Genomic DNA, 18,974 nt, shown 5'->3' with positions numbered 1-18,974 from the left:
ACAGCTGTCCTTCAACCGGGCATAGAGGAAGTACAGGTGTGAAAACGGAAAAGCTTGCCCGACTCTCGGCACTTTAAAAATGTCACGTTTATAGCAGATATGTAGGACAAAGGTCATATCTCAAAAGAGCATAATCCTGGCAAGAAATGCAGTATAAAATGAAAATGCAGATATCAAGGCATAGCCCAGCTTCCTCAATTCCAAAGTAGTTTCTGTTGAGACACTTATCGTAATTTTTAAAAACCTGAGTGAGGATATAGTCCTCAACATCCTGAATTTCTCAATAAACTAAATTTATTGGGTGGGTAGAAAAGTTCTGAAGCCGAGAACTAGCCTCTGGCATTAGACTGACGATGAATTTACGGAGTATAACATGCACCTTAGTTTTGGGGGAGTAAAATGGGGAAAAGAATCTGCTTACCAGGTATTCATCTGTGTCTTATAATGTCCTTAGCTGTTCTGTCGGGCTCTCTGGTAGAATCCTCCCAAAAATTCACAGGTACAAATTTCAGACACACACACACGTTTGAAAATTCAAAACAATGTTCTTTATAATGAAAATTCACTTAAAATAAGCCCTCTTTTGGTATAGCCAAGAGCACTGGTCTCCAAACAAACTGGTAATTTGTACAAGTCCCTTATCAGTTCTGTGATACTTAGCTTGCAGCTGTGAGGCAATTCACAGTCCTTCTTCTTTCACAAAGTGAAACACACTTTGCTCTGGTTTAGTTTCAAAGCCGGGGAAAATCAGCACACAAAAGGTCAAAGTCAGTAAAGCAGGCACGAAACACAACGATCAGATAATCCTCCACAATGGCCAAACCCACAGGCTGCTATTTATAGCAGCCTCACTAATTACCACAGCCCCACCCAACCACAGGTGGCCTCATTTTCTTTGATAGTAATCTCTCAGTTGTTGCTGCCTATGCATCGCTCTCCGCATGCGTGGCTGTATCATTAACTCTTGTTCTGAATCCAAGGAGGAGCGAGATAATTGAACTCCTTCTGAGCTGTCTGCCCCACTCTCCTCCTCCCTGTCACTCATGTCTTCTTCATCAGAGGAGCCTTCATCAGCAGATTCCACCGGGGGCAAAACAGGCCTGCAGCATGTGGATGTCTCCCCCACATCCACAGTCCTTGGGGCAAGAGCTAGGCCAGAGCTAACCACAACAGAGTATAAGACTCACCTTAGTTTTGGGGGAGTAAAATGGGGAAAAGAATCTGCTTACCAGGTATTCATTTGTGTGTTATCATGTCTTTAGCCACCACATTATTTTATCGCCAGGTTAGGGCTTAAAAAAAACTTTATTCAGAGAGAGTAACAGTGAAAGAACTTGCAAGCCAGGAAGAGCTGAGAACATTATTATCTCAGGGACCGCCTTCTGCTGCACGAATCCCAGTGACCAGTTAGATCCCAGAGAGTGGGTCTTCTCCGGGTCCTGTCAACTAAACAAGGTCGCTTGGCGGGACCCAGGGGAAGAGCCTTCCCTGTGGCAGCCCCGGCCCTCTGGAACCAACTCCCCCCAGAGATTAGAATTGCCCCCACTCTCCTTGCCTTTTGTAAGCTGCTTAAAACCCACCTCTGCCGCCAGGCATGGGGGAACTGAGATACTCTTTCCCCCTAGTCCTTTACAATTTTATGCATGGTATGTCTGTATGTATGTTTGGTTTTTATAATAAGGTCCATCTAGTCTGCCCTTATACTATTTCCTGTATTTTTATCTTAGGATGGATATATGTTTGTCCTAGGCATGTTTAAAGTCAGTTACTGTGGATTTACCAACCACGCCTGATGGAAGTTTGTTCCAAGGATCTACTACTCTTTCAGTCAAATAATATTTTCTCACGTTGATCTTTCCCCCAACTAACTTCAAATTGTGTCCCCTTGTTCTTGTGTTCACTTTCCTATTAAAAACACTTCCCTCCTAAACCTTATTCAATCCTTTAACATATTTAAATGTTTCGATCATGTTCCCCCTTTTCCTTCTGTCCTCCAGACTATACAGACTGAGTTCATTAAGTCTTTCCTGATACGTTTTATGCTTAAGACCTTCCACCATTCTTGTAGCCCGTCTTTGGACCCGTTCAATTTTGTCAATATCTTTTTGTAGGTGAGGTCTCCAGAACTGAACACATATGGTGGGGAAGAGACAGATAAAAGAGTTGATTTAGCTTTTTTTCAGCTCTTGGTTACTTGGCTAAAACATAGCAGTGAAGAACATGAAGCAGCCAACATCTTAAAGAATTAAACGAATTAAAGCCGATATTAGTCGCAGAAAGACTTCAGTTGGGAAGTCTATCCGACATTAGAAGTACTCATTTTTCCATTGCTGCTGAAATTGCTGCCAAAAATTGAGTGATATCTCATGTATGCCTTCTGGAGTGAAAATTGTCAGAATCCGTAATTACGTTGTCACAGCAAGAGCTTTTACGCTGAGCGCTAGCATGCCTGGACATAGCCAAACATTTTAAACCAATATGTGACTATTCTTTACTTTTGGGGGGGAGAAGGAGGAGTGTGTCTTTAGCTCTTGAATCGTGATGTAACTATACAGTGATACCTTGTCTTACAAACTTAATTGGTTCCAGGACGAGGTTCTTAAGGTGAAAAGTTTGTAAGACAAAACAATGTTTCCCATAGGAATCAATGGAAAAGCGATTAATGCGTGCAAGCCCAAAATTCACCCTTTTTGCCAGCCGAAGCGCCTGTTTTTGTGCTGCTGGGATTCCCCTGAGGCTCCCCTCCATGGGAAACCCCACCTCCTGACTTCTGTGTTTTTGCGATGCTGTAGGGGAATCCCAACAGGGGAATGCCAGCATTGCAAAAACGAGCCCTTCGCTGGCAACGGATGTCCAGAGGTGGGGTTTCCCAGCGAGGGGAGCATCAGTAAAATCGCAGCATCACAAAAACACCAGTCCTCGAAACCCCACCTCCAGACCTCTGTGTTTTTGTGATGCTGCGATTTCACTGAGGCTTCCCTTGCTGGGAAACCACATTTCCGGATTTCCATTGCCAGCGAGGTGCCCATTTTTGCGCTGCTGGGATTCCCCTGCAGCATCACAAAAACACTGAAGTCAGGAGGTGGGGTTTCCCATGGAGGGGACCCTCAGGGGAATCCTAGCAGTGCAAAAATGGATGCTTCGCTGACAACGGAAGTCCAGAGGCGGGGCATCCCAGCAGCGGTGGTGGGTTTGTAAGGTGAAAATAGTTTGCAAGAAGAGGCAAAAAAATCTTAAACCCCGGGTTTGTATCTTGAAAAGTTTGTATGACGAGGCGTTTGTAAGATGAGGTATCACTGTACTCGGTTGCAAGTTAAGTTTTAGTTGCAACAAAGATCATTTTGGTTCCAGGAGCCTTGCTAGTCTGGAACTCAATCATTTACACAACAAAGAATAATTTAACATCTTATGATTAATGCAAAATCCATTATATAAAAATGGGTGATGTATTTCCATTCTTATGGTTAATAGTATAATTAAAAAAATAAGTTCCGAAAGAAGTTGTAGTGAGATTGTTAGTCAAAAAATGCAACTTTGGAAAGGCTGTATCCGTACCTTGGGGGCAACCTGTGCTGTGATGTTGTGAAATGAATTAATTTAATCGGAAAGGCAACAAGGAAGGCATTGAAAAATATTTAAATATATTTCCTCTGAGGATGCTCAGCCAAATGCTCTACTGAATCTATAATGTAATGTTCGCTCAGCCTTGGCAAATTTAAGTTGTGCGGGTTTAATCTTTCAGAATTCTGGCAGGGAATGACCTGTTCGTGACCAGGGACCGAGGTCAATACCCCTAACTCCAAATCCCGCCACCACTGTTTCGAATCAAAAACCAGATCTATTGTGTGAAGTTCTCACTCTGAGTGGGGCCTTCAGTAATCTGGACCAGGCCCATTCTGGACTTGAACATCTAGACTTCCCCTAACTCTGGATCAAGGAAAGCAGGACCATAGGCCAGGGGCAGTGATGGCGAGCTTTTTTCCCTTGGGTACCAAGAGAGCGTGCACACAATTCAAAGTGTTGGTTATGACCTATAAAGCCCTTCATGGCATCGGACCAGAATATCTCTGGGACCGCCTTCTGCCGCACAAATCCCAGCGACCGGTTAGGTCCCACAGAGTTGGCCTTCCCCGGGTCCCGTCGACGAAACAATGTCGTCTGGCGGGGCCCAGGGGAAGAGCCTTTTCTGTGGCGGCCCCGACCCTCTGGAACCAACTCCCTCTGGAGATCAGAACTGCCCCTACCCTCCTTGCCTTTTGCAAACTCCTAAAAAGGCATCTCTGCCGTCAGACATGGGGAAATTGATTCCCCCGGGCCGTTTCATTTTATGTATGGTTTGTTTGAGAGGCATGACTGTTTGTAATAATAAGAGTTTTAAACTGTCTTTTTTAACGATTAGATTTGTACTATGTATTGTTGTTGTAAGCCACTCCGAGTCTCCGGAGAGGGGCGGCATACAAATCTAATAAATAATAATACATAATAATAATAATTGCGCATGCGCGAGTGCCTACACCCATAATTCAATGCCTGGGGAGGATGAAAACAGCTTCCCCACCCCCTGGAGGCCCCCACCCTCCTTGTCTTTTGCAAGTTACTCAAGACCCACCTATATCGCCAGGCATGGGGGAATTAAGACATCTCCCCCAGGCTTTCTTATATTTTATGTTTGGTATGTATGTGCTGTATGGTTTTTTAAATTGTTGGGGTTTTTTACATAATTTTATTATTAGATTTGTTCCATTGTTATACTGTTTTTATTATTGTTGTGAGCCGCCCCGAGTCTTCGGAGAGGGGCGGCATACAAATCTAATAAATTGAATTGAATTGAAATAGTCACTGCTGGAATGTAGCCACCACGGCTCTTATGAAGGCCTGGAAGATTGCTTTATTAGGCACCACGGCTTATTTTATGATTGCATCCATGATTGGGATATAATAATCATATATTAAATTTTGTTTTGTAGTTTGGATTGCTGCACATTGCACGTTTACAAATATTGTAAATCAATTAAAATGGTATTAAATATGCTTTTCCCCCTCCCCACCTAGGTGTATGAGTTAAACGGCATCCCATTGATCTTGGATAACTGCAGCATTGATGACAATAATCCTTGTATCCTTTTTATTAACATTATAATTTTAATTATGAATCCCTCGGTGGAGCTCAGATTTATATATCAGTTCTTTGGGAATAATACAGAATTGTTCCGGTGCCTTGAAAAATGTTGCAAAACTCCATTCTCGATTAAGATCAATCAAAAAGCACGGGAGAAGGAAGGTATGTGTGTTATTGCCTTATTTGTAATAGTAATGTGCATTTGCACTAAAACAAATTCCTTGTGTGTCCAATCACACTTGGCCAATAAAATTCTATTCTATTCTATTCAAGTGGGACACAAACAAATAAGAATACAATGATACCTTGTCTTACAAACTTAATTGGTTCCGGGACGAGGTGCTTAAGGTGAAAAGTTTGTAAGACGAAACAATGTTTCCCATAGGAATCAATGGAAAAGTGATTGCGTGCAAGCCCAAAATTCACCCCTTTTGCCAACAGAAGCGCCATTTTTGCGCTGCTGGGATTCCCCTGAGGCTCCCCTCCATGAGAAACCCCACCTCCAGACGTCCGTGTTTTTGTGATGCTGCAGGGGAATCCCAGCAGGGGAATCCCAGCATCGCAAAAATGAGCACTTTGCTGGCAATGGAAGTCCGGTGGTGGGGTTTCCTAGCGAAGGGAGCACCAGTGAAATTGCAGCATCGCAAAAACACAGAAGTCCTCGAAACCCCACCTCCAGACCTCTGTGTTTTTGCAATGCTGTGATTTCACTGAGGCTCCCCTCGCAAGGAAACCCCACCTCCGGACTTCTGTTGCCAGCGAAGTGCCCGTTTTTGCGCTGTTGGTATTCCCATGCTGGGATTCCCCTGCAGCATCACAAAAACACAGAAGACCGGAGGTGGGGTTTCCCATCGAGGGGAGCTTAGGGGAATCCCAGCAGCGCAAAAACGGGTGCTTCGCTGGCAACGGAAGTCCAGAGGCAGGGCATCCCAGCAGCGGCGGTGGGTTTGTAAGGTGAAAATAGTTTGTAAGAAGAGGCAAAAAAATCTTAAACCCCGGGTTTGTATCTCGAAAAGTTTGTATGACGAGGCGTTTGTAAGCCGAGGTATCACTGTATTTTGATCTACAGTGATCCCCCGATCATTGCGAGGGTTCCGTTCCAGGACCCCTCGCAATGATCGGGTTTTCGCAAAGTAGCGCTGCGGAAGTAAAAACACCATCTGCGCATGCGCAGATGGTGTTTTTACTTCCGCCGCAGCAGCGAGGAGCCGAAGATTGGGGTTTTAAAACACCCGCGCGGCTTCCAAACTGAGCCCTAAAGCCAAGCGCCAAAGGCGAACTTCTGCGCTTGGCTTCAGGACTCAGTTTGGAAGCCGCACGAGTGTTTTAACGGGTCTCCGCCAACATGGGGAGCTTCCTAGCACCCTCCCGAGCCCCCAACCCGGGTTTGGGGGGTGCTAGGAAGCTCCCCATGTTGGCAGCGACGTTTTAAAACACCCGCGCGGCTTCCAAACTGAGCCCTAAAGCCAAGCGCCAAAGGCGAACTTCTGCGCTTGGCTTCAGGACTCAGTTTGGAAGCCGCGCGAGTGTTTTAACAGGTCTCCGCCAACATGGGGAGCTTCCTAGCACCCCCCAAACCCGGGTTGGGGGCTCGGGGGGGGGGGTGCTAGGAAGCTCCCCATGATGGCGGAGACCTGTTAAAACACTCGCGCGGCTTCCAAACTGAGTCCTGAAGCCAAGCGCAGAAGTTCGCCTTTGGCGCTTGGCTTCAGGACTCAGTTTGGAAGCCGCGCGAGTGTTTTAAAAGGTCTCCGCCAACAATGGGATCTTCCTAGCACCCCCCAAACCCGGGTTGGGGGCTCGGGGGGGGTGCTAGGAAGCTCCCCATGATGGCGGAGACCTGTTAAAACACTCGCGCGGCTTCCAAACTGAGTCCTGAAGCCAAGCGCAGAAGTTCGCCTTTGGCGCTTGGCTTCAGGACTCAGTTTGGAAGCCGCGCGAGTGTTTTAAAAGGTCTCCGCCAACAATGGGATCTTCCTAGCACCCCCCAAACCCGGGTTGGGGGCTCGGGGGGGGGGTGCTAGGAAGCTCCCCATGATGGCGGAGACCTGTTAAAACACTCGCGCGGCTTCCAAACTGAGTCCTGAAGCCAAGCGCAGAAGTTCGCCTTTGGCGCTTGGCTTCAGGACTCAGTTTGGAAGCCGCGCGAGTGTTTTAAAAGGTCTCCGCCAACATGGGGAGCTTCCTAGCACCCCCCCCCGGGTTTGGGGGGTGCTAGGAAGCTCCCATTGTTGGCGGAGACCTTTTAAAACACTCGCGCGGCTTCCAAACTGAGTCCTGAAGCCAAGCGCCAAAGGCGAACTTCTGCGCTTGGCTTCAGGACTCAGTTTGGAAGCCGCGCGAGTGTTTTAACAGGTCTCCGCCATCATGGGGAGCTTCCTAGCACCCCCCCGAGCCCCCAACCAGGGTTTGGGGGGTGCTAGGAAGATCCCATTGTTGGCGGAGACCTTTTAAAACACTCGCGCGGCTTCCAAACTGAGTCCTGAAGCCAAGCGCCAAAGGCGAACTTCTGCGCTTGGCTTCAGGACTCAGTTTGGAAGCCGCGCGAGTGTTTTAACAGGTCTCCGCCATCATGGGGAGCTTCCTAGCACCCCCCCCCGAGCCCCCAACCCGGGTTTGGGGGGTGCTAGGAAGCCCCCCATGCCGGCGGGAAGACCCAGGGAACGTTCCTTCGGCCGCCCAGCAGCTGATCTGCCGGAACGCAAACTCCACCATCTACGCATGCGTGCAGATGGTGTTACTTCCGGGTTGAAAACTCGCGATATAGCCGTTTCGCAATGATCGGGGTCGCGATACCCGGGGGATCACTGTACTCCTAATTCTTTTTCTTTTCATAATTTATGGTAACTTCATTTGCTATTAGCATTAAAACTAATTTTGTAATGTGGTGAGTTGTACTATTTCTTTCAAAATCTTTTCCCCATCTTTATTTTTTACTAACAAGAAGTAACAATACATTTTTAATACGAGGTATTAATTTTCCATTTTGCTTTTTACCTTGGTTTATAATTTCTTTTCAGTAAAATAAGATACTGGAAAATGACAAGGTAAGATTTCACACAATCCCTGGCAAGAATCTTCCAGAAATGTTAAAAATAAATTGTAGTTCCTTTCTCCCTCCCTATAATCTACTTGACTTGAGTTTTGAATCTCTTATGCTAAGATGGCCATACCTCTTTTGATGGGTAACAATCAAAGAGAGAAACTATATCTTTTTGGACAGCTTTTAAAGAAAAGAGTTTGGATGTAGCTCATTATATCTTGTTCTCTAACTTTCTGAATATCCCAGATTCATTGTTGTCACATGAAATTAGGATTAGGAATCATACCTCACCAAACTTGGTCATTGTAGTTCATCCTGAATTTTTTTTTGCGTCAGCTAACATCTGATCAGTCATCTGAACCAAACAAATAGGTTAGCTTGCATTCTTTATTATATTTGACTAGTGAAATGTAATATATATTTAATATAAACATCTGGCGTCCTTTGATTTTAAAAAAGAAAGAAAGATTTTTGTTGATCAAAGTAACAGGGATTGAATGGAAAGCTCCTCAGGAACATACAGTGGTGCCTCTACCTACAAACGCCTCTACTTACGAACTTTTCTAGATAAGAGCCAGGTGTTCAAGATTTTTTTTGCTTCTTCTCAAGAACCATTTTTCACTTACAAACCTGAGCCTCTGAAACTGTAACCCGAAAAGGCAGGGAGAAGCCTCCGTGGGGCCTCTCTAGGAATCTCCTGGGAGGAAACAGGGTCGGAAAAGGCAGGGAGAAGCCTCTGTGGGGCCTCTCTAGGAATCTCCTGGGAGAAAACAGGGCTGGAAAAGGTGGGGAGAAGCCTCTGTGGGGCCTCTCTAGGAATCTCCTGGGAGGAAACAGAGCTGGAAAAGGTGGGGAGAAGCCTCCGTGGGGCCTCTCTAGGCATCTCCTGGGAGGAAACAGAGCCGGAAAAGGCGGGGAGAAGCCTCTGTGGAGCCTCTCTAGGAATCTCCTAGGAGGAAACAGAGCCTCCACCCCCCCCCCCCTCTGTGATTTCTGCAATCACACACATTATTTGCTTTTACATCGCTTGTTGTGAGCCGCTCCGAGTCCTCGGAGAGGGGCAACATGCAAGTCTAATATATTATTATTATTATTATTATTATTATTGATTCCTATGGGAAAATTGCTTCTTCTTACAAACTTTTCTACTTAAGAACCTGGTCACGGAATGAGTTAAGTTCGTAAGTAGAGGTACCGCTGTATGTGTTTTCTACAGTGTTTGCGATAAATTTGCCAAGTCTCCAGAAGAGATAAGGAAAGATAAATCCTGACAGCTAATGAGCATGTGATTCTTTGGATCTTAGGTGATCTAATTCCTGAGAACTGTGGAGAATCTATGCTTCTAGATCCTGATTTTCACACCTCCTAGGCTAAACTACAGGATAAAATAGTATGAGGGCAGATGCACAATGAGGTCTTTTTCTGCCGTCAATCTTCTATGTTTCCATGTTTCTAAACTAAAGGAAGCTTAGCATTCCCCCAACCCACCAGAGTATTGGGGATGGGGGTGTCCTTAGTGAATACCCCTAAGAAAGACTTAGCTCTAAGCTTCGTGTCTTCTTATTAAATGAGAACGAACTGGTGCCTCCTTGAGCCAGTTTTAATTTTGATGCTGGTTTGAAAGCATTTTGTGTTTAAACAAAAAATAGTAAACGATCTAATACAATATAGAAACATAGAAATCTGACGGCAGAAAAAGACCTCATGGCCCATCGAGTCTGCCCTTATACTATTTTCTGTATTTTATCTTAGGATGGATATATGTTTATCCCAGGCATGTTTAAATTCAGTTACTGTGGATTTATCTACCACGTCTGCAGGAAGTTTGTTCCAAGGATCGACTACTCTTTCAGTAAAATAATATTTTCTCATGTTGCTCTTGATCTTTCCCCCAACTAACTTCAGATTGTGTCCCCTTGTTCTTGTGTTCACTTTCCTATTAAAAACACTTCCCTCCTGGACCTTATTTAACCCTTTAATATATTTAAATGTTTTGATCATGTCCCCCCTTTTCCTTCTGTCCTCCAGACTATACAGATTGAGTTAATGAAGTCTTTCCTGATACGTTTTATGCTTAAGACCTTCCACCATTCTTGTAGCCCGTCTTTGGACCCGTTCAATATAATTCATTTTAATTTTGCTGGATTCAACTTTCTCCTCAAAAAATAGAAAAACGAAGCATGTTTGTGGCAAGATCTGGACCTGGAATAAGGTCCATTTAGCCTCATGCATGGTTGCCTGTTACAATCCATTTCTATGTCATTGACCTATACCGGCAGGCATGGGGGATTTGAGACACCTTTCCCCCAGGCTCCTTATAATTTATGTTTGGTATGTATGTTTTGCTTGTTTTTAATATGATAGGGTTTTAGTTATTTCTCTTAATATTAGATGTGTGCCACTACAATATTGTTTTTATCATTGTTGTGAGCCGCCCCGAGTCTTCGGAAAGGGGCGGCATACAAATCTAATAAATTATTATTATGTCAGTACAACACAGCAAACGAGATCACTATGCTGGATTTTGCATTTCATCACCAGTCGGGCGCTTCCCAAGCACCTAGGACTGTGTGATGTAGCGGCGAATTATGTTTGCCGATCCCACCAAAGCGGCCTTTTGCAATTGACAGATAGAGATTTTGTCAATTCCGATGGTTTTCAAATGTCCGCTGAGATCCTTTGGCACTGCGCCCAGCGTGCTAAGTACCACTGGGACCACTTTCACAGGCTTATGCCAGAGTCGTTGCAGCTCGATTTTTAGATCTTCATATTTCACTAATTTCTCTAGCTGCTTCTCCTCAATTCTGCTGTCCCCCGGGATTGTGATGTCGATGATCCATACTTTCTTTTTCTCCACGATCACAATGTCTGGTGTGTTATGCTTCAGAATTCGGTCAGTCTGAAGTCGGAAGTCCCACAGTAGTTTTGCTTGCTCATTTTCGACCACTTTTTCGGGCTTATGATCCCACCAGTTCTTTGCCACTGGTAAATGGTAGTTCCGGCACAAGTTCCAGTGGATCATCTGTGCCGCAGCATCGTGTCTATGCTTGTAGTCAGTCTGTGCGATCTTTTTGCAGCAGCTGAGTATGTGATCGATTGTTTCATCTGTTTCTTTACAGAGTCTGCACTTTGGATCGTCTGTTGATTTTTCAATTCTGGCTTTGACAGCATTTGTTCTAATGGCCTGTTCTTGTGCTGCCAGTATTAGTCCTTCTGTCTCCTTTTTGAGTGTTCCACTTATAAGCCATGACCAGGTCTTTTCTTTATCCACTTTGCCTTCAATCTTCTCCAAGAACTGGCCATGCAATGTTTGTTCTGCCAACTGTCCATACGGTATGCATGCATGCATGCATGCATAAATAAATAAATAAATAAATAAATAAATAAAATTATTATTATTATTATTATTGTTATTATTGTGCGATTAAGTCATTTGTGTGGTGATTTCATGGTGCAGGTGACATCATTCCTCTCTTTGAACACCAATTCTGTTGGTGTTGGCCTCTATTCTGTTCCCCTAAGAGGTCCCATCTTCCACTGATCTTTCCATCCACATAGCTTCAAGCCAGTTGTCGCTCCCCTCCCCAAACATGATCTGGGGATTTAGAGCTTATTCTTTTAACAACTGTTTTATATTCCCTTGACGGTAAAATTGGGAGGAATGGCGTCTAAGATATGAAGGAAGGGAGCGATAGCTAGCAGGCAGCCATGAATAACCTCAATGAATTTGTCTAATCCTCTTTTAAAACTCTCTCAGTTGGTGGTCATCCCTCCATTGTTTGATGATGTCTTAATTATGGACTTTTCTCTCTCTCTCTGCTCAGCCAGAAGCCTCAGGCTTCTCTTGAGTTAGAGAAAGGGTCAGAATTTGCCTCCCTGATCTTCCAGATCTGCCTGCAGGGTTTTTAACATCCGCTTCAAGGCAAAAGGGGTTAGTGAGGCAGGTTTAACCTTGGTTTGTCTGCATAATACCCGTGTTGGGTCGTTTCTTCATTCTTGAATAAAGCTTTTGAGTAAATGACCTCCCCAGCTTGATTTTTGAAAACTTAACATAATTCATTAATTTTTATATTTATTTATTTATTTTATTTTATTTATTTGTTTAGTCCAATATGTAATACGCATGGAAGAGAATAGATATTTAGTAATGTAACTAAAGAAACGAATAGAAGAAAAGATCTAAAAGTATAGGTGAACAAATTTGAAAGGAAGAAAAGATAAATGAGATAAGGAGAGACAATTGGACAGAGGACGGTGCACTTACGCACGCCCCTTACTGACCGCTAAGGAACCTGGAGAGGTCAATCGTGGATAGTCTAAGGGGAAAATGTTGGGGGTTAGGGGTTGACACTACTGAGTCAGGTAATTAGTTCCAAGCTTCGACAACTCGGTTGCTGAAGTCATATTTTTTACAGTCCAGTTTGGAGCGGTTAATATTAAGTTTGAATCTGTTGCGTGCTCTTGTGTTGTTGCAGTTGAAGCTAAAGTAGTCATTGACTATATATATAAATTATACAGATATATATATATATATATATATATATATATATTCGTAGGTTTTCACGGGTATATGTATGTAGATTGTTCTGAGTTCGGGTTTTGCCCCGTGTAATATTTTGAGTGTCTATGCTTAAAACTTAAAGCTTAAAACTTCAGCCTGATGATGGTGAATGTGATTTCACCAAAACGTCGCATAGACACTCAAAATATTACACGGGGCAAAACCCGAACTCAGAACAATCTACACACACACACACACACACACACACACACACATATATTCGGGGTTCGGGGTTTGGGGGGGTTCAGGGTTCGGGGGGGTGCTGGGAAGCCCCCCAGGCCGGCTGCGATCTTTTAAAACAGCCGCGCTGCTTCCCAGCCTGTCTCCTGAAGCCGAACGCGGAAGTTCGGCTTTGCCGTTCGGCTTCAGGAGACAGATGGGAAGCGGCACGGCTGTTTTAAAAGGTCGCAGCCGGCCTGGGGGGCTTCCCAGCACCCCCCCGAACCCCGAACCCGGGTTCGGGGGGGGGGTGCTGGGAAGCCCCCCAGGCCGGCTGCGACCTTTTAAAACAGCCGCGCGGCTTCCCAGCAGTCGCCGAAAGCCGATTTTTTGCGGGGGTTTTTTTGGTTGCACGGATTAATTGACTTTACATTGTTTCCTATGGGAAACAATGTTTCATCTTACGAACCTTTCGTCTTACGAACCTCCTCCTTGCACCAATTAAGTTCGTATCATGAGGTATTACTGTATATGTAAGTATAATTTATTTTTATTTATTTATTTATTTGTTTGTTTGTTTGTTTGTTTGTTTATTTATTTATTTAGTTATTTAGTTATTTATTTAATTAATTTATTAGGTTTGTATGCCGTCCCTCTCCGCAGACTCGGGGCGGCTCACAACAATAATAAAACAATGTACAGAGAACAAATCTAATATTTAAAAATATCTAAAACCCATTATTTAAAGAACATACAACACAAGCATACCATGCATAAAACTATATAGGCCTGGGGGAGATGTCTCAATTTTAAGGAGTTTGCGAAAGACAAGGAGGGTGGGGGAAATCCTAATCTCTGGGGGGGAGCTGGTTCCATAGGGTCGGGGCCACCACAGAGAAGGCTCTTCCCCTGGGTCCCGCCAGACGACATTGTTTAGTCAACCGGACCCGAAAAAGGCCAACTCTGTGGGACCTAACTGGTCGCTGGGATTCGTGCAGCATAAGGCGGTCTGAGATATTCTGGTCCGATGCCATGAAGGGCTTTATAGGTCATAACCAACACTTTGAATTGTGATTGGAAACTGATCGGCAACCATTGCAGACTGCGGAGTGTTGATGTAACATGGGCATACCTGGGGAAGCCCATGATTGCTCTCGTAGCTGCATTTTGCACGATCTGACGTTTCCGAACATTCTTCAAAGGTAGCCCCATGTAGAGAGCATTATAGTAGTCGAACCTCGAGGTGATGAGGGCATGAGTGACTGTGAGCAGTGAGTCCTGGTCCAGATAGGGCTGCAACTGGTGTACCAGGCGAACCTGGGCAAAGATATATTTGTCTACGGAGTCTACAGAGAGGGGCGGCATACAAATCCAATTAATAATAATAATAATAATAATAATAATAATTATTATTATTATAATTATTATTATAATTATTATTATATATATATATAGATATGTCAGTGTAATTTATATATATATGTAAGTAAGTTTTGGTATGTTTGGGTCTTTTGCCGTGTAAGTTGAGAATTTCTTTGTGACAGTTCGACAAGATCACACTTGTCATTTTCAGGCTGGTGTTTTGGGCTTCGTGCTGGTGTGAATAAAGCGTGGTTGGAAATGCCATTTTTCCAAATGCAAAAACCAACCACGCTTGATTCGCACCAGCGCGAAGCCCAAAATACCAGCGTGAAGATGACGAGTGTGATATCGTTGAAATGTCGCAAAGACACTCTCAACCAGGGGTCCCCAAACTTTTTACACAGGGGGCCAGTTCACTGTCCCTCAGACTGTTGGAGGGCTGGACTATAAAAAAACCCTATGAACAAATCCCTATGCACACTGCACATACCTTATTTAAAGTAAAAAACAAAATGGGAACAAATACAATATTTAAAATAAAGAAGAAGTAATATGTAATTAAGTAATTAATAATAAAGTAATTAAGTAATTTATACTTCTTTATTAACAAGTAAATTTAAACTTAAATCAACAAACTCCATTTCTCCTTCCTTCCTTCCCTCCCTCCCTCCTTCCTCTCCACTTCTCTCTTCCCTCTTCCTTTTCTCTCATTTGTTTCATTTTCCTCCCTCGTTCTTTCCCTCCACCATTTTCTCATTTTTCTCTTTCTCTCTCTCTCTCTCTTTCCATCTCTCCCTCTTCCTTTCTCTCTCCCTCTCTATCTCTCCCTCTTTCTCTTTCTTTTTTTCTCTCTGTCCCTCTCTCTTTCTCTTTCTCTCTTCTCTCTTTCTCTCACTCACTCTCTTTCTAACTCTTTGTATCTCTCACTCTCTCTCTCCCCCTCTCTCTATTTCTCCCTTTCTCTCTCTCCCTTTCTATCTCTCCTCTTCATTTCTCTCTCCCTCTCTATTTCTCCCTCTTTCTCTCTCTAATTATATCAATCGTTAAAATCTCGTGTGCTGCCACGGGCCGGTTAAAAGACCTCAGCGGGCCGCATCCGGCCTGCGGGCCGTAGTTTGGGGACCACTGCTCTCAACCTTACACGGGAAAAGACCCGAACACACCAAAACCTACATACCTATCCCCGTGAAAATCTACGAAAATAAATTCTGGACTAGACAGCAACTGTTCCTCTTCCCCATTTCCCCCTCCAACTCATAAGACCTTTATCCTATTCCAAATAGCAATTTTTAAGAATTGGTAACTTAAACTGACGCATAGGCCTTAAAAAGTTGAGATAGACATTTTTGCATGAAGTCGGTTTCTGTCCAATTTATGGGCCCTGTAACAAAACCTTTCCTTACAATCCGATAATTTCTTTCCTCGATTCCTCCTCCTGAAAAAACAGAAAATCTGTTCTGCATTAGCTGGGAGAAAAGAAGATCTCCTTACGGTAGTCACCCACCCTCTCTGGAACTACTCCGGAATAAGTGGATTCAGGATTTCAGCCAAGATGATCTTCATAAATGCCTTTAGCTTTCTTGCACACATGGTTTTGTGTTAGCTGGTAGCAGACAATTCTGATGATAGACAGTTTAATGTCTGGTTGATGAAGGGAAGTGGCTTTTGACCTGTAGTAAAAGCTTCTGTGTTGTGTTAACATTGGTGTGCAAACTGTCCCGCAACTGAAATATCGGGAATACTTTAAAGGAGAGAAATTGGGTTGCGTTCTCTGAGCGATCAGGCTTGCTGGCTACCTAGAAGGAACCAAAATTGATAGCGTTTGCGCTAAGAAAACCTGTGGTTTTCCTTCTGCATTGGTTATGGGAGATCTGCACACCGACGGTTTACCCTTGGAGAGGATGCTGAAAATACACTTTAAAAGCTGGTTTTTTTCAAATCTCCATTCGAAGAGCGTTTCCCATCGTTTTGTTCCATCTGCCAATCATCTCGGAGGCGGAGGCGAAATACTTTTGACCTCATGGCAGTGATTAGTATAATTGTGGTTTATGAAACCTTAGGTTAAATCCGAGAGAAATCAAGTTGCTGCGGTGTACAACAATGGCAGGTTATTTTGTGTTTTGCCAGGACAGACTTTTACGGAGGGAAAGCAACCCGTTTTTCATAGATAGTTACAGTACAGCTATGTGTTAGGAAATCCATCTGGGCCAATGAAAAGGAAAACATGGATATGTTATATTTTAAAGGTGTGAATGTTTTTTTTAATTATTATTATTATTATTTATTAGATTTGTATGCCGCCCCTCTCGGAAGACTCGGGGCGGCTCACAACAGTAATACCAAAACAATATAACAGTGAGACAAATCTAATATTAAAATAAAACATATCTAAAACCCCAACAATTTAAAACCATACAACACATACATACCAAACATAAAATATACAAGCCTGGGGGAGGATGTCTCAGTTGCCCCATGCCTGGCGATAAAGGTGGGTCTTGAATAATTTGCGAAAGACAAGGAGGGTGGGAGCCTTTTTGCGGTTTTTCTATTTAGTACAGGAGAATATCGTATTTTTCAGAGTATAAGACCTATTGGAGTATAAGACCACCTTAATTTTGGAGGAGGAAAATAGGGGGGGGGGGAAAATCTACTTACTGTTCTGCTGGACTCTCTGGTAGGAGCCTCCCAAAAATTCAAAGGTACAAATTTCAGACACACACACGTTTGAAAATTCAAAACAATGTTCTTTATCACAAAATTCAAAAGAAACTAAGCACTCTTTTGTATTGCAAAGAGCACTCGTCCCAAAACAACCTGGTAGTTTGTACAAGCCCCTTATCAGTTCGTAAGTACTTAGCTTGCAGCTGTGAAGAAAGTCACAGCCCTTCTTCTTCCACGAAGTGAAACACACTTTGCTCTGCTTTGGTTTCAAAGTGGTGAAAAGTCAACAAACAAAGGCCGGAGTCAGCAAGACATTCATGAAACACAACGATCAGATAATTCTTCACAACGGCCAAACCCACGCGCTGCTATTTATAGCAGCAGCACTAATTACAGCAGCCCCACCCAACCACAGGTGGCCTCATTTTCTCTTGTAATAATCCTTTAGTTGTTGCTTCCTATGCATCACTCTACGCATGCGTGGATGTGTCATTAATTCTTGTTCAGAATCCAGAGATGATACAGATGATTGATCTCCTCCTGGGCTGTCTGCCAAACTCTCCTCCTCCCTGTCACTCAGGCCTCCTTGGTCAGAGGAGACTTCATCGGCAGATTCCACTGGGAGCAAAACAGGCCTGCAGCATGTGGATGTCTCCCCCACATCCACCTGCACACCTTGGGGCAGGAGCTGGGCCAGAGCCAACCACAACACTTACCAGGTATTTATCTGGCTAGCATCCTTAGTCTGTTCAGCTCCATATTATTTTATCCCCTGATTAGGACTGAAAAAAACTTTTTCAGAAGGAGTAGGAATGAAAATAAGCCTCCATACTTAGGACTGTATGACTGTAACTTGATTCTTGGCAAATGTATCTTTTTCTTTTATGTACGCTGAGGGCATATTCCTTGTGTGTGAGACAAATTCCTTGTGTGTCCAATCACACTTGGCCAATAAAATTCTATTCTATTCTATTCAAAGACTTAGGGCCGAAAAAACCTTCTTTGAAGGGAGTAGAAAGCCAGAAATATAGTTTTTTTTAATAAAAATAATTTTTAATTGATTTTTATAAATAACAATACAGTGATACCTTATCTTACAAATGCCTCATCATACAAACTTTTCGAGATACAAACCCGGGGTTTAAGATTTTTTTTTGCCTCTTCTTACAAACTATTTTCACCTTACAAACCCGCCGCCACCTCTGGGATGCCAGCGAAGCATTCGTTGCCAGTGAAGCACCCGTTTTTGCGCTGCTGGTATTCCCCTGAGGTTCCCTCCATGGGAACCCCACCTCCAGACTTCCGTGTTTTTGTGATGCTGCAGGGGAATCCCAGCAGTGCAAAAATGGGTGCTTCGCTGGCAATGGAAGTCCGGAGGTGGGGTTTCCCAGTGAGGGGAGCCTCAGTGAAATCGCAGCATTGCAAAAACACAAGAGGTCTAGAGGTGGGGTTTTGAGGACTTCGGTGTTTTTGCGATGCTGCGATTTCACTGATGCTCCCCTCGCTGGGAAACCCCACCTCCGGACTTCCATTGCCAGCAAAGCGCTCGTTTTTGCGATGCTGGGATTCCCCTGCAGGGATTCCCCTGCAGCATCGCAAAAACACAGAAGTCCGGAGGTGGGGTTTCCCATGGAGGGGAGCCTCATGGAATCCCAGCAGCGCAAAAACGGAGGTTTTGTCTGGCAAAAGGGGTGAATTTTGGGCTTGCACGCATTAATAGCTTTTCCATTGATTCCTATAGGAAACATTATTTCGTCTTACAAACTTTTCACCTTAAGAACCTCATCCCGGAACCAATTAAGTTTGTAAGACAAGGTATCACTGTATATCAATAAAACATTCACACAACACACAACAATGTGCTCAGTGTTCAAAATGCTCACCACCAAACACCATTCATACCCCTCCACCAAAATGGGGACATATTTTCCATATATCATTTTAAGAGCAATATATCTATTTACATATTATAAAGTAATTCTAATTTATTTTTATACCTTGGTCTCGAATTCTACTAGGAAGCCAGGAAGATCATGAGCACCTAGTTAGGGCTGGAGGGGAAAAAA

General features: G+C 43.8%; 1 protein-coding gene across 1 annotated transcript in view; it reads left to right on the top strand.

Moving 5' to 3' along the window:
* ATXN10 (ataxin 10) overlaps positions 1-18,974 on the top strand; it is a 102,167-nt gene that overhangs the window by 61,972 nt on the left and 21,221 nt on the right. The window contains exon 10 of the mRNA XM_070755262.1: positions 5,053-5,116. Within this exon, the coding sequence (XP_070611363.1) occupies positions 5,053-5,116 (64 nt within the window). The remainder of the gene's footprint in view (positions 1-5,052; positions 5,117-18,974) is intronic.

This window comes from Erythrolamprus reginae, chromosome 6, assembly GCF_031021105.1.
Source record: "Erythrolamprus reginae isolate rEryReg1 chromosome 6, rEryReg1.hap1, whole genome shotgun sequence".
NCBI classification, from domain to species: domain Eukaryota; kingdom Metazoa; phylum Chordata; class Lepidosauria; order Squamata; family Dipsadidae; genus Erythrolamprus; species Erythrolamprus reginae.
Note: the sequence above shows the minus strand (reverse complement) of the source record. Positions and strands in the feature narration are given on the sequence as shown.